This window comes from Cotesia glomerata, linkage group LG2 (genome assembly GCF_020080835.1).
Source record: "Cotesia glomerata isolate CgM1 linkage group LG2, MPM_Cglom_v2.3, whole genome shotgun sequence".
In the NCBI taxonomy this organism is placed as follows: Eukaryota; Metazoa; Arthropoda; class Insecta; order Hymenoptera; family Braconidae; genus Cotesia; species Cotesia glomerata.
Genome location: NC_058159.1, coordinates 10,510,456 through 10,523,976, shown reverse-complemented (window position 1 = coordinate 10,523,976; position 13,521 = coordinate 10,510,456). Strand labels below are relative to the sequence as shown.

General features: G+C 32.4%; 1 protein-coding gene across 2 annotated transcripts in view; it reads right to left on the bottom strand.

Moving 5' to 3' along the window:
* The window catches only part of LOC123258561 (SKI family transcriptional corepressor 2), a 127,995-nt gene that overhangs the window by 96,690 nt on the left and 17,784 nt on the right, over positions 1-13,521 (bottom strand). The window contains exons 2-5 of one of the 2 annotated variants that reach the window (XM_044718646.1): positions 5,902-5,998; positions 5,214-5,515; positions 1,083-1,666; positions 679-1,013 (exon numbers count right to left, since the gene is read on the bottom strand). In XM_044718646.1, the coding sequence (XP_044574581.1) occupies positions 679-1,013; positions 1,083-1,666; positions 5,214-5,515; positions 5,902-5,997 (1,317 nt within the window). In that variant the 5' untranslated portion in view covers position 5,998. The remainder of the gene's footprint in view (positions 1-678; positions 1,014-1,082; positions 1,667-5,213; positions 5,516-5,901; positions 5,999-13,521) is intronic. The other variant, XM_044718647.1, reaches the window with a different exon arrangement.

Below are 13,521 nucleotides of genomic sequence, written 5' to 3'. Positions count from 1 at the left end.
GATTCAAGACAAAGAAATTCTTCAAAATAATTTTCTTGGTTCAAGAATGTTTCTCTTGATTCAAGTTAATCTTTTATTGATGTTGGTTTGTCCATTAGTTAGGCATCAGGATTTAGAAAAATACACGCGATGGATTGATGTAAATTTCACTGAATAAGCTTCTAATTATGCTCAGAATGAATGCTATCAATTTTTTTTATCAAGCTCATAACCATTTAAAAATATTAACTAAAGTCAATTGATTTTTTTACTTTTTCGGTAAAATTAGTTATTTTCGTAATTCTAATATCAAATTCACATTTATATAGGTACATTCTATTTCTTGTTTAAAGTATTTCTCATTTACACGCTCAACTAATGTTACGTAAAAAAACTATACAGTCAATATTGTGGAATAATATCTTTTTTCCTGATTCAAACAGCATTTTTTTTTTTTTTGTTTTTTATTATCTATTGATCTTTAAAAATTATCAGTAGTCGCTGAATTTCATTCTTTTTTCTGTTCATAATAGAATGAGCGTACAAAATGTGTATTTTTTAATTTTTCAAAATTCAAAAAAGAATAATCATGCGAATTTTTCTTAAAATAGTTACTCTTTAACGTAAGTAAATTTTTTATTTATATCAAAGGAAAATGCGGATATAAGATGTAAAAGTATATATTTTATTAAAGCTCACCGTTTCTCGTGGAGGACTCCAACATTGTGGCGACAAACTTTTCTGTGAATTATTATTATTAGATGCTGGAGTGGTAGAGGTGATAGTATGAATATTTTGCATTGATGTAGCCGAAACATCATCATCCTCGGTGGTTTCTATATCGACTTCATCATCGGAATCATCGGTTTTGTCGACAGTAACCTCTGAAGTAGAATCTTCTCGTTGTATCGGCTCAACTATCGGTGATGGTCGGATTACTGGACGGAAAGCCGATTGGTGAAGTGATGAAGTTGCTACAGCTGGCATTATAGCTTCAGTTGTTCCTGTACCACTCAATGGGGATGGTAAGTGTCCTATATTTTGTATGAATAAATAAACAAATAATAATAATGATATGGATGCAAAATATAATGATTGCTTACCTGGAAATAACGTGGATGTCCTTTTATATAACCAAGAAATTGCAGAAGACGGAAAAGCGAAACCTGGCGCTTGTTGATGATGCCACATATCAGCAAGACTTCTAGGTAAAGCAAGTGGCAATTCCGGAAACGGTGGTACTCGTGGTAATACAAGGTGTGCAGGTGGTGTTGGCAATGACGGAGTAATTGCTGGTGGAGTTGAAACAGTAGGTGATGCCCTTGCTCGTTTAGTTGGAAGAATTGGTTCACGGGATCCATGACTAGACAATAGACGTTTTCTAGTTCCACCATTAAACATAGCTTTTACATCTTCCCAGGCGTGAATAATATTGTCTGGCGGATTTCCCGAGAGTTTCATATGACGTCTCCAAGAGTTGAAGTTTGCGGCGTTAGGTTGCACATATTTGCCATTGGCATGGTTCTCATGAGAATGGAAGATAAATTTGTTCGGAGAAAAAAATAGATTACAAAACCTGCACTTTATACATTTTGCACGTGAACTGTTATAGCGGGACGGAACAAAGTCGCCTTGACAGCCGTAAGTGCATTCATGATGGACAGGGAATGCAAAATTGTCTGGAAGTCTGGAAATTTATCATTGTTTCATCAGATTCAAACTTTTTTAAACTAAGTATGTATTACGCTATTATATGGGGTATTCTATGCCGAATAACCATTTTTTACGCGACCCTTTTTGATTACCGATTTTTGGCTTCTTATTCGAAACCATTATTGAGTTTTTTTGTTTTTTTGAGCAAAAAATTTTTAACTAATAATAGCGTAAGTGCATTGAAGTAAAATTAACTTAACTTAAGAAAAAAAAAATTAGGAAAACGGTTGACTCTGAAGGCCATTCCTGCAACTTCCCGCTACTTTCGTAGTTAAGCGCTCAAAATTGCACTTATTACGTTTTTGAGCTCTTCAAGCTCAAAAATATAATTTTCGTGTAGTTTTGATCTCTCCGAGCTCAAAAATCTGGTAGGAGTTTGATAAAACACTATTTTTTGAATTTTCAAATCGCAATAACTCTTGAATGAATGAACCGATTTTCACGCGGTTGGCAGAATTCGACGCAGTTTTTCAAATTCTATGATATGTTTTCAAACACAAATTGATCAGACCGGAAATTTCGGTTTAATTCGATAAAAACACTTTTTTTCGATTTCTTTCGTCAACGATTACTCACGAACGAATCAACCGGCTTGGTGGAAATCGACGTGGTTTTTCGATCTTGAGAGCTGATTAGTTTTTGGAATTGATTGGTCAAGCCGTTTGAATGTTATTAAAAAAAAACCGCATTTGAAAAAATTTTTTTTCGTAGTTTTTTTAAGATTTCTCAAAATCTATTGGTCCGAATCGGTCCAACTTGTATTCAAAATCTAAGTTTAGTCAAACCCTTCCGAATGGCACCAACCGCGATCAAATCGGTCAAGACGTTCAAATGTTATGAAAGGTTTACACACACACACACACACACACACACACACACACACACACACACACACACACACACACACAATCGCGGGAATAGTCAGGAAAGCTTCCTAGGACCTCAAAACGTTGAGATCTGATGAAAACTCGATTTTCGAAAAACGGGGTAAAAACAATAACTTCCCGATTTTTGAAAATTTTCAATTTTTTTAGCGGGAAGTTAAAAATTCTTAGAAAATTTCTCAGCTCAAAAATTTTTTTACTGAAATAGGACGATGGAGCTGTTCAGAATTATTTTCTTGGTTTAAGAATTTTTATGTTAAATAGATTTTTATGTTGTGTGTGTGTGTGTGTGTGTGTGTGTGTGTGTGTGTGTGTGTGTGTGTGTGTGTATGTGTGTGTGTGTGTGTGTGTGTGTGTGTGTGTGTGTGTGTGTGTGTGTGTGTGTGTGTGTGTGTGTGTGTGTGTGTGTGTGTGTGTGTGTGTGTGTGTGTGTGTGTGTGTGTGTGTGTGTGTGTGTGTGTGTGTGTGTGTGTAGGTCGTGCGTGTGTGTGTGTGTGTGTGTGTGTGTGTGTAATAATAATGTGTGTGTGTGTGTAATAATAATAATATTAATATGTGTGTGTGTGTGTGTGTGTGTGTGTGTGTGTGTGTGTGTGTGTGTGTGTGTGTGTGTGTGTGTGTGTGTGTGTGTGTGTGTGTGTGTAATGTGTGTGGCCAATGTGTGTGTGTGTGTGTGTGTGTGTGTGTGTGTGTGTGTGTGTGTGTGTGTGTGTGTGTGTGTGTGTGTGTGTGTGTGTGTGTGTGTGTGTGTGTGTGTGTGTGTGTGTGTGTGTGTGTGTGTGTGTGTGTGTGTGTGTGTGTGTGTGTGTGTGTGTGTGTGTGTGTGTGTGTGTGTGTGTGTGTGTGTGTGTGTGTGTGTGTGTGTGTGTGTGTGTGTGTGTGTGTGTGTGTGTGTGTGTGTGTGTGTGTGTGTGTGTGTGTGTGTGTGTGTGTGTGTGTGTGTGTGTGTGTGTGTGTGTGTGTGTGTGTGTGTGTGTGTGTGTGTGTGTGTGTGTGTGTGTGTGTGTGTGTGTGTGTGTGTGTGTGTGTGTGTGTGTGTGTGTGTGTGTGTGTGTGTGTGTGTGTGTGTGTGTGTGTGTGTGTGTGTAATGTGTGTGTGTGTGTGTGTGTGTGTGTGTGTGTGTAATAATGTGTGTGTGTGTGTGTGTGTGTGTGTGTGTGTGTGTGTGTGTGTGTGTGTGTGTGTGTGTGTGTGTGTGTGTGTGTGTGTGTGTGTGTGTGTGTGTGTGTGTGTGTGTGTGTGTGTGTGTGTGTGTGTGTGTGTGTGTGTGTGTGTGTGTGTGTGTGTGTGTGTGTGTGTGTGTGTGTGTGTGTGTGTGTGTGTGTGTGTGTGTGTGTGTGTGTGTGTGTGTGTGTGTGTGTGTGTGTGTGTGTGTGTGTGTGTGTGTGTGTGTGTGTGTGTGTGTGTGTGTGTGTGTGTGTGTGTGTGTGTGTGTGTGTGTGTGTGTGTGTGTGTGTGTGTGTGTGTGTGTGTGTGTGTGTGTGTGTGTGTGTGTGTGTGTGTGTGTGTGTGTGTGTGTGTGTGTGTGTGTGTGTGTGTGTGTGTGTGTGTGTGTGTGTGTGTGTGTGTGTGTGTGTGTGTGTGTGTGTGTGGATGTATGTAAACCTCTTATAACTTTTGAACGGCTTAACCGATTTGATCGTGGTTGGTGCCATTCGAAAGGGCTTGACCAAACTTAGATTTTGTATATACTATAGAACGATTCGGACCGGTAGATTTTGAGAAATAGCAAAAAAACTACAAAAAAAATTTTCTTCAAAAGTGGTTTTTTTTAAATAACTTTTAAACGGCTTTACCGATTAATTTCAAAAACTAACCAGCTCTTAACATCAAAAAACCACGTCGATTGCCCCCAGTCTGGTCAAAATCGGTTGATTCGTTCGTGAGATATCATTGACGAAAGAAAACCGAAAAAAGTATTTTTTCAGAATTACTCCGAAGTTTTCCGCTCTATTAATTTAAACTTAAATAATTTTTATGAATCTTAAAAAACTGCGTTGAATGCCATCAACCGCGTGAAAATCGGTTCATTCATTCAAAAGTTATTGCGATTTGAAAATTCAAAAAATAGTGTTTTATCAAATTTCTACCAAACTTTTGAGCTCGAAGAGCTCAAAAGCATACAAAAGATATTTTTTGAGCTCGGAGAGCTCAAAATAATACACAAATTGTATTTATGAGCTCCATGAGTTCTAAAACGTCATAAGTGCAATTTCAAGCGTTTAGGTATAGAATATGCAGGAAATTGCAGGGATGGCCTTCAAGGTCAACCGTTTTCCTAATTTTTTTCAGTGTATTGATCGTTAACATCTATTTAAAAATGAAGTATGCTTTTTTTTCGGTTTCAAACGTGGTTATAAAAAAAAAAAAGTTATATGAAAGAAGAACCTCCACAAAAAAAAAATATGTATGAAAACATTATGCAAAAATAAAATGGTTTTACTTTCATATCATGAATTAGTAAAGTCATAAATTCAAGGATTTTCTGTCTTATTGATATCAGTTTAGTATTTTTTAAGTGATCTTCTAATCTTTCTTTCACTGCATTAAATTTTTAAATTGTTAACAAGCACCTAAAGATAACCGAGACGAATATAAGATATCGTAAAATTTTTTCCATAGAAATAAAAACTAACCTTGGTGGAGAATTATCACTTAAAAATGATTTACACAGTCGTTCAGCTTCACGTCTCGTTATCATGCCGCAACGTCTAGATGATGGAGGCATTGCACCAGCTCTCCTAAGAATCTCCAATTGTACGGGCGTGCACTGGACACATGTGATTCCCAAGGCAACTCTTCTATTGTGGATTTCATTGTAGCTGAATTGCTTAAGAAGAGTGTTGCTGATTTGAGCAAGGCAAAGTCGTTCTTGTCCTTCAATCATCAATGATACTATATGGATTCCATACAGAGATACTGAGCCAACCTGCAACTCCTAAGAGCTATAGATGCACCATGTTGTTCTAGTTATCCTTTTTTTTTCTACATAAATTAAGTACTTGTCATTTATTTACAGTATCTTTATTAGTATTCATTTGTGAGTATTAATTTTATTTTAGCGTTCATTATATTCATTAAATGTGGGTTATATTTATGAATGTGTTTATAACAATAGTAGATTAATTAATCATAAAGAACATCCAAATTTACATGAGAAGAGGGTTTTCTAATTCATTTTGAAATTTTTTAAAATAACACAAACATTTTTCTACTTCTAAGAGAAATTATAGTAATCTTGATTTTCATATCCGATAAAAGTCTGAAAGATGGAAATAACAAAAGAAAAGAAAAAGCACAAAAAAGAAAGCCCGAACAAATTACCTGGTTCGATTTCGAATGGAGTTGTGGCTGGGGACTTGATTGTGACGATTTCTGGGAGTTGAGGGGTGTCAGCGACAATATCGTTGGTCCTTCCATTCTGTGATAAAAAAAAATGTATTTTTTAATACTCGTAAATACTCGAGTGATTAATTTGAGGTCACTGAAACGGTTTAACTTTTATTGAATTTAATAAATTGAACGAGCTTGTATAGACTAATACTTTATGCTGGTAATTTAATAGTAACTTTTTTCAATCATTTTATTATTGATATATGATTAAAATATGATTTTTGAAATTTAATATCTAAGTAACTAAACAGTGAATTTTTTTAAAATTTTAGGGTTAGATAAATGACGGATTTATTAATAAATATATACTGTAATTATTACAGTAATTAGGGGAGGTGGGAGGGGGGGCAAAATGGGGTAGGGGTGGCAAAATGGGATACCCCCAAAATTTCGTAAAAAAAATTTTTTTTTCCAAAAAGCTCTTTTAGCTTTCTAAAATATATTTTTACGTTATTTCCTACAATTTCAGAGGAAAAAAATTTTTTTAATTAAAAAACATGAAAAAATTTTTTTTTTCTAATTTTTTTTGCATACAGTAAAAAAATTTTCGTCAAATTTAACACAAATATTTGTGTTACTGACTGTTTTTACACAAACTAATGTTAATTCTACATTCTAGTATGTTAACTCAATACATGAGAATGTAAAATTCTACACACTAGTGTCATTTGCTACACAAAAATTTTTACACTTTACACATTGACGAAAAATTTTTTACTGTGCAGTAATTTTTATCGTCATTGTGCATTGTAATAATTTTTTTTCACATCTAAGATTTTTTTTTCTAAATTTTTAAGTTCTCACTTTACAAATAAATAATTTAAAAAAAAAAAAATCGGGAAGTCATTGGTTCCATGCCAGTTTTCGAAAATCAAGTTCTAATCTGATCTCCACATTTTTAAGGTCTTAGGAAGTAGCTCTTAATATTCTTACGAGGATTTCTATCAGGGTGTGTGTGTGTGTGTGTGTGTGTGTGTGTGTGTGTGTGTGTGTGTGTGTGTGTGTGTGTGTGTGTGTGTAAACCTCTCATAACTTTTGAGCAACTCCACTGATTTGAATGACAATCGCGTCATTCGATAAGGTTCAGCGAAACTTAGACTTACTCATAAATTTAAAATAACTTTTTTCTTTTAACAGCTTTTAAACAGATGTAACGATCAATTCCAAAATCTAAACAGTTCTTTAATTTAAAAAACGACGTTGACTGCTGCAAACCGCATCAAAATCGGGTGATGTGTTGAAGAGAAATCGTACATTAATTATTTTAAAAAAGTATGTTTTTCAAATAACATCGAATTTATTCTCGAATTATTTTTGATGACATAATTTAACTATGAATGCTCAGAAAACTGAGTCAGAGGCCGCCAATTTCTTCAAAATCATTTGGTGTGCTTGTAAGATATTTAATTTAAAAAGTAAGATCTTCAGGCCTACAAGATTATTCAACTTGAAAAAAATTTTCTGAATCCCTAAACCAAGAAAGAGAGTGCAAAAAAATTACGAATCTTTTTTTTCAGGCTATTATTTTGAATTGCGTGAGAACTATGAGTCTAAAAATTTTTTCACCGGAAGTTCCAAAAACTAGAATTTTCTCGAAAGAACTCTTTTTTTTATCTTAATATCATTTTTACTCAAGCGAAACCCGTCAAAAATTATTACAAAGTTTTAAAATTTTTTTTACTACCTCAATTCCTGTTAGGAGTATATTGCTTCAGCTAACAATGTCTTTTTTTTAGGTGATTTGTTCCTCTCTTTGGGTTCTTTCGTAGACTTATCGATAAGAAAATGTTATTTTTTTAACGATATTTCATTTTCGGATGAAGAAATTTTTTTTTTCAGTTTTTCAGGGAGTACCCCATTTTGCCCGCAAAAAAAAAATTTTTTTTCTACGGCAACTTGAAACTTGATTATTCTTCTTTAATTACGACTGAAAATGAGAAAAGTCAGCGTATTTAAGTCCTTAAAATCATAACGATTTCTTAAGTACCCCATTTTGCCCCCCCCTCCCCTATTAATAAATTTATACGTATACTTAATTTCAAAGCTCAAAGTTGGAAATTATTTTTCATATTAGATTCGCTGAAACCTCCTTAGTACGATTTTCTTTTGTTTTTATTAGATAACCGTAATATTTGATTGATTTAACGTCATTTAAAGAAAGTTTAAGAAAGAAGTTAATTATTTCCGGTGAACAAAGTGTTGAAAGTTTATATTTATATGCTGACTGTGTGTTTGGTTATGATAATTGGTCCCATGAAATAAAACAAATAATCGGTAAGTCATCATTTAACAAAAGTAAAAATATATATTGATAGAAATTTTAAAGATTCTTTGTGTGATATCATTCAAAGTTTAAAAACAAAGATATAAATCTGTAATCGTTGAACTAATAATATAATAATGTGAATTATTGATAGATTCTTAGAAAAAAAAAAAACGACACACTTTTAAAGTCAGAGAAGACACGCCTTTCCAATTTCGGGTCTTTAATGTTGATAACTTCAATCCCACCAACTTATATTTTGATCCGGAAAACGAGACATGTGAGAGGCGAACAGTTGAAATGGTAATGGACATCAATTGATTATTTTATGAAGAATTCTAATTAAGTTTATTGATTCATTAATATGTTATTGTGTTAAGTGAATAATATTTCATTAATTTTAATGATTAAATTTTAATTATTAAATAATAATTGTTCTTAAAATTAATATTTTTTATAAAATTAAAATAAATAATAAAAATTAAATTAAATGTGAAATAATTTAAGAAAAAAGAAATAATAAAAAAATAATGATAAATTAAATTAAATTAATTTTATTTTATTTTTTTTTATAAAATTAAAATAAAAAATAAAAAACAAGAAATAAAAATACATGTAAAAAAATTTTTTTAACAATTATAAAACAAGAAAATAATAAATTAAATCAATTTTCTCCTATAATTCACCCAGCAAAGCGGGCGGCAACGGCTAGTATATGTATATAAAAAATAATTTGGTATATAAAACTTGTTTCAGTTACATAAAAAATTTATTATAGTATAAGAACTCCGTACTTGGATATTTTCCGAGTGATGGGAGTGAATGCGGAGTACAATTCACTCTCAATTTTTTTACAGTGTAGATTTTAATCATTTGTTGATTGACGAAGTTGTATTGAATAGATTGTGAAACAAAAAGTGTTGAATCAAAGTTTTCAATTACGCTTCAAATGGTTAAAACTGATACTACAGTCTTCGTTATCGATCCAGAATTAATAAGAAACTATAAGGTTCTTTATGCTGATTAATGAGAATCTAAAAACTCTGTTAAACGGTAATTGTAATTGAAAAACCTTCATTCTTTTCTTTTCTTCTGTTCATCATTTATGGTTAAATCGTTTGTAAGAAAGATTCATTCAAATAAGCTTAAAAGTTTTTAATTTAAGACGTGTGTACAGAACAACATCTGTCGTGAGCGCTAGTATGTACATGTGTGTGTGTGTGTGTGTGTGTGTGTGTGTGTGTGTGTGTGTGTGTGTGTTTTTCTCGAAACTACTTTTTTTGAAGTGGTTGACATGATATCTTAAATTCCACCTAACCGATTCTTTTGAAATTTTGTGGGAATCTTCTTTATATATCTCTCTATCGCGTCTGCTTTGGATTAAAAAAAATTTTGATTTGAAGTATTTTTAAAAAATTCGAAAAGGTTAAAAAAAAGGAGTAAAAAAAAAAGTTGATATTTCATGTCGACGCCATTTTGTGAAATTTTTTTTTTTTTTGGTTAAGGTCAATGCGATAGCGACATCTTCACTAAATGAGAATTTTTGAAATTTTTTTGTTTCAGATCACTATAAGGGCTGGAATCATGTCAACTAGGATGCACCGTTTTTTTTGTAGCCCCTACTTCACCGGTCTGTAATTTTTCAAATTTCCCATTTTTTTAAAAGTTTTTTTTTATATTCTTTAAATGTCAATAAACATCATATAAAAAAACGGATGGTAAAAATGTTTTTCATTTTTTTTTTTTATGTTAGTTTGAAAAATGCCTAAAATTTAGGCTTCTAGACCAGAATACCCCCTTAATACTAGTTTGGTTTAACATAAAACAATTAAAATCTAAATATATTATAATCTAATTCTTTTAGTAGATTCTATAGTGGTGAATAAGCCTGGGCTTGCTTTGGCTTCAAAGCTTGGGCCAGTCTTAGCAACTAAGCTTGGCACCCTGTTATCACTCTAGACTTCTACCAAGGCTGGGCCAAAGCTGGTTTACAAGCCAGGGCCAGAGTGTTACGACGTTGCGCTAAGCTCGAGCCAAGTCTGGCCCGGTCGTAATCACCTGTCTGGGGTAAAAATTCTAAAAAATGTTGTTCTCAAAAATTAATTAATTGGTTAATTTTCGAGCAGTCATGATCTCAAAAAAACTATAGTTTCTATATTATTATTATTATTTATTTATTTAATTGGCCATGAAGTCGAAACTCCTTGCGGCCATCCAAAATTGATACAAAAAATCTTAATATAATATATAAAGTATATATATAAAGTCGTATATATAATGTAGTGTGTTAAACACTACCATTCTATAGTTTCTATTCTATAGAAAGCTTCAGAAATATCGCATTTATGGCAATGAATAAAGAATAGAATTATTATGATAAAGAAAAGCTCATTAAAAAACTGCATCCAAACTGTTCGTTTAAAAATGTAAGGTGGCACATTGTCACAGAGCAGGCTCACCTTAATTTAACGAGTAAAGAAGATTTAGTTTATTGATGCTACAGAATGACAAGGAAATAAGTAAAATAAGGATAAGAAACTCTTCAGATGTTGATTTTAATTGAAAACGCCTTGATGAGGGCAAACAACTGTGTGCGTACAGAAATTCTACTCCTGGATATCACGCTTTTGCTTCTGTATTATATATGTCTACATTTATGCAGTGTATACTAACACAGGCGACCTCAATATGTGTTATGTGAAAATACTGGTGTACAAGAGAAACTCAGGAAAGCTCAGAGCGCGAGCGCAATGCTGGCAAATGTCCCGGGAGGCCAGTTCAACGGAGGGGGTTAATTCAATTTGACATTCCCTCCTACACTTAAGCAAGGTACTATCTGTACAATTCTCTCCGTCTTGCTCTTGCTCTCATTCTCGTTATTATTGTCACACTTACTCCCTCACAACGCACCCCTCAGCCTCTTTATCATCTTGTGCAAATTAAATTCTCATCCACCGTGAAACAACGCTGGAGCGAGAATGGCCCAGCAACACGGCAACAACTAGACTACTAACGTTCCTATCTCCTCCTCTTTTTCGTTCTCGTGCCACGATATTCACCCTGATAGGTCATTCTATAATTCCAAACGCCATTGACTTTAACACCCGTGTTAATTATCCATTTAAATTATTTTTCAGTAACTCGTCCAAACAAAATATTGAAAATTTTTTTTTGTTTTTATTTCTTTTTTCGTAGCTGAATACTGATTAGCAATTGTCATAATTACTTTTCGAATATATTTTTTTTAATCTACTGTTACATTCTTGCTAAATTAAAATTAAAAATAATTACTTTTATGACTTTGGTAATTCTCAGAATTATTACTGCTTCGTTGATGATAAGTAGAATTCATCACCAGCGATGTAGCAGAAATCGCTTCTGTGGTACCGCTGGGCTCCAAGTCTAAGCGTCGTGAGAGCTGAATTTCGATACCGGGCTACTTGAAACGAATCATTAAGAAATAAAAATATATTTGAAATAAAAAATCTCGCTAGTTGAAGAAAGAAGTGAGAACAAAAACTGCAGAGAAAACAATCGAATCACGTGGTTTTGATCTACGAAACAAATTAAGTAGAGAAACGAAGTTCACTATCATTAAAAAACTAAAAAAGACTATTCAAAATTAGAAAAAAGGAACGTTAAAAATTTTATTTTCAAGTCATAGAAATTGAGATAATAACTGTAACCAAAATATATTGTACTATTAATTCTTAATGTAAAAATAACCCCTTACATTGCATAAAGTCGGGAGCGAATTCGGAATGAATTTTCACTTCCACAACTTAGATTACTGGAGTGAAAAAATAAAAAACTCCGCTTATTAAGTAAACATGAAGTTTTTTTTACAGTTGAGTGATTTCGTAGTGAATATGGATTTTAATAAAAAAAAAATTTGAGAGCGGAGTTTTTACCATTAATAAGTTGCTTTACAAAAACAAATCTTAGATGATGAATTACTAACAAATGCTTAAGACAATTGATCTAAAGTTTGAACCTATAAAGATTGCTTGGATTTTTAAAAAATTTTGACTTTTTTTTCAAACTTGTTGATAATTTTCGAAAAGTGAAAAATTACTAATTTTATTACGATTAATTAATTGAAATTAAATATGTTGATCTTTCTAAAATTAGCAGATAAGATAACTAATCATTTGTATGATTTTTAAAAAAATGAATTATTGTCGTGAAAACCTTCATCAAAATTTTACTCGCCGAAATTAAATAAAAAATCAATCATGCAATTTTTATAGAAATTATTAACTCGTTTGAAAAAATTAAAAAGTGATCAGATGTTCGCTGATTTCGGTACATTTACTTTGTTATTTTTTAGCCAATTTTAATAAAAAACGGAAGAAATTATAGCATTATCAATATATGTCTATTAGCGTAACTGATTTTTAATTGCTTGATTTTTTATTTCCAGCTATAAAAATTGAAAATTAAAAAAATCGATTTAGAAGCCGAAATGGGAGTAGATTCTTCAAAATTATCAAAATTTACAGAATCGTGAAATCCAATCCGGACAATCTAACAGAATAAAATGTCATGAAATTAAAGATTATTCCATGAGTTTTCAGATACAGTTTACAGATATTCGATAAATTGTTGCATTCACCAGCTATTTCAGGATAAACCCACGTTGCAATTTTCTAAAAATTTTTATTTACTGTGATTTCTAAATCAACTGACGAATTCAGCTCATCTTTAAAGTTGATCTCTAGAATCGTCCATAGAATGACTATACTGAGTTTTATAAGGGTCCAATGAGGATTGTGGATGCCAAACTATATGTATTATTTGAATCAGTTTGATGAGCCGCGTTGAAAAATCGCAAAATTTTTCACAAGTTCCGTAATGAGAACAAATGCAATAGTTAGATTTCTATGATAAGAATTTAAAATTTCTAAACGGGAAGTTAAATTAAATTTTTTCAATGAATTTCCACAAAATACAAAAAGTTGAAAATTTCAAAAAATTGGGCTGTGATGGTGTTTTCAGTTAAATTTCCGAAAATCAATATTTATATATATATATTAGACTGCGGCAGAATAAAAAAACTTTTTTTTTTTTTGAGTCAATACATCTAAAAAGTTTTTTTGTTAGACCAAAAAAAACCTCCTAAAAGATGAGCTTGATATCTTAAAAATTGAGCTGGCGCATGGGGGCGGGGAGGAGGGGTCCCCTTTCTCATTTAAAATACATTAAAAAAAAACTTTTTTCTGTATTTTCATTGTAAATCGTCAAAAAATTTTTTCGTTATCGTGTAGGAAATTAAATTCTCTACAAAA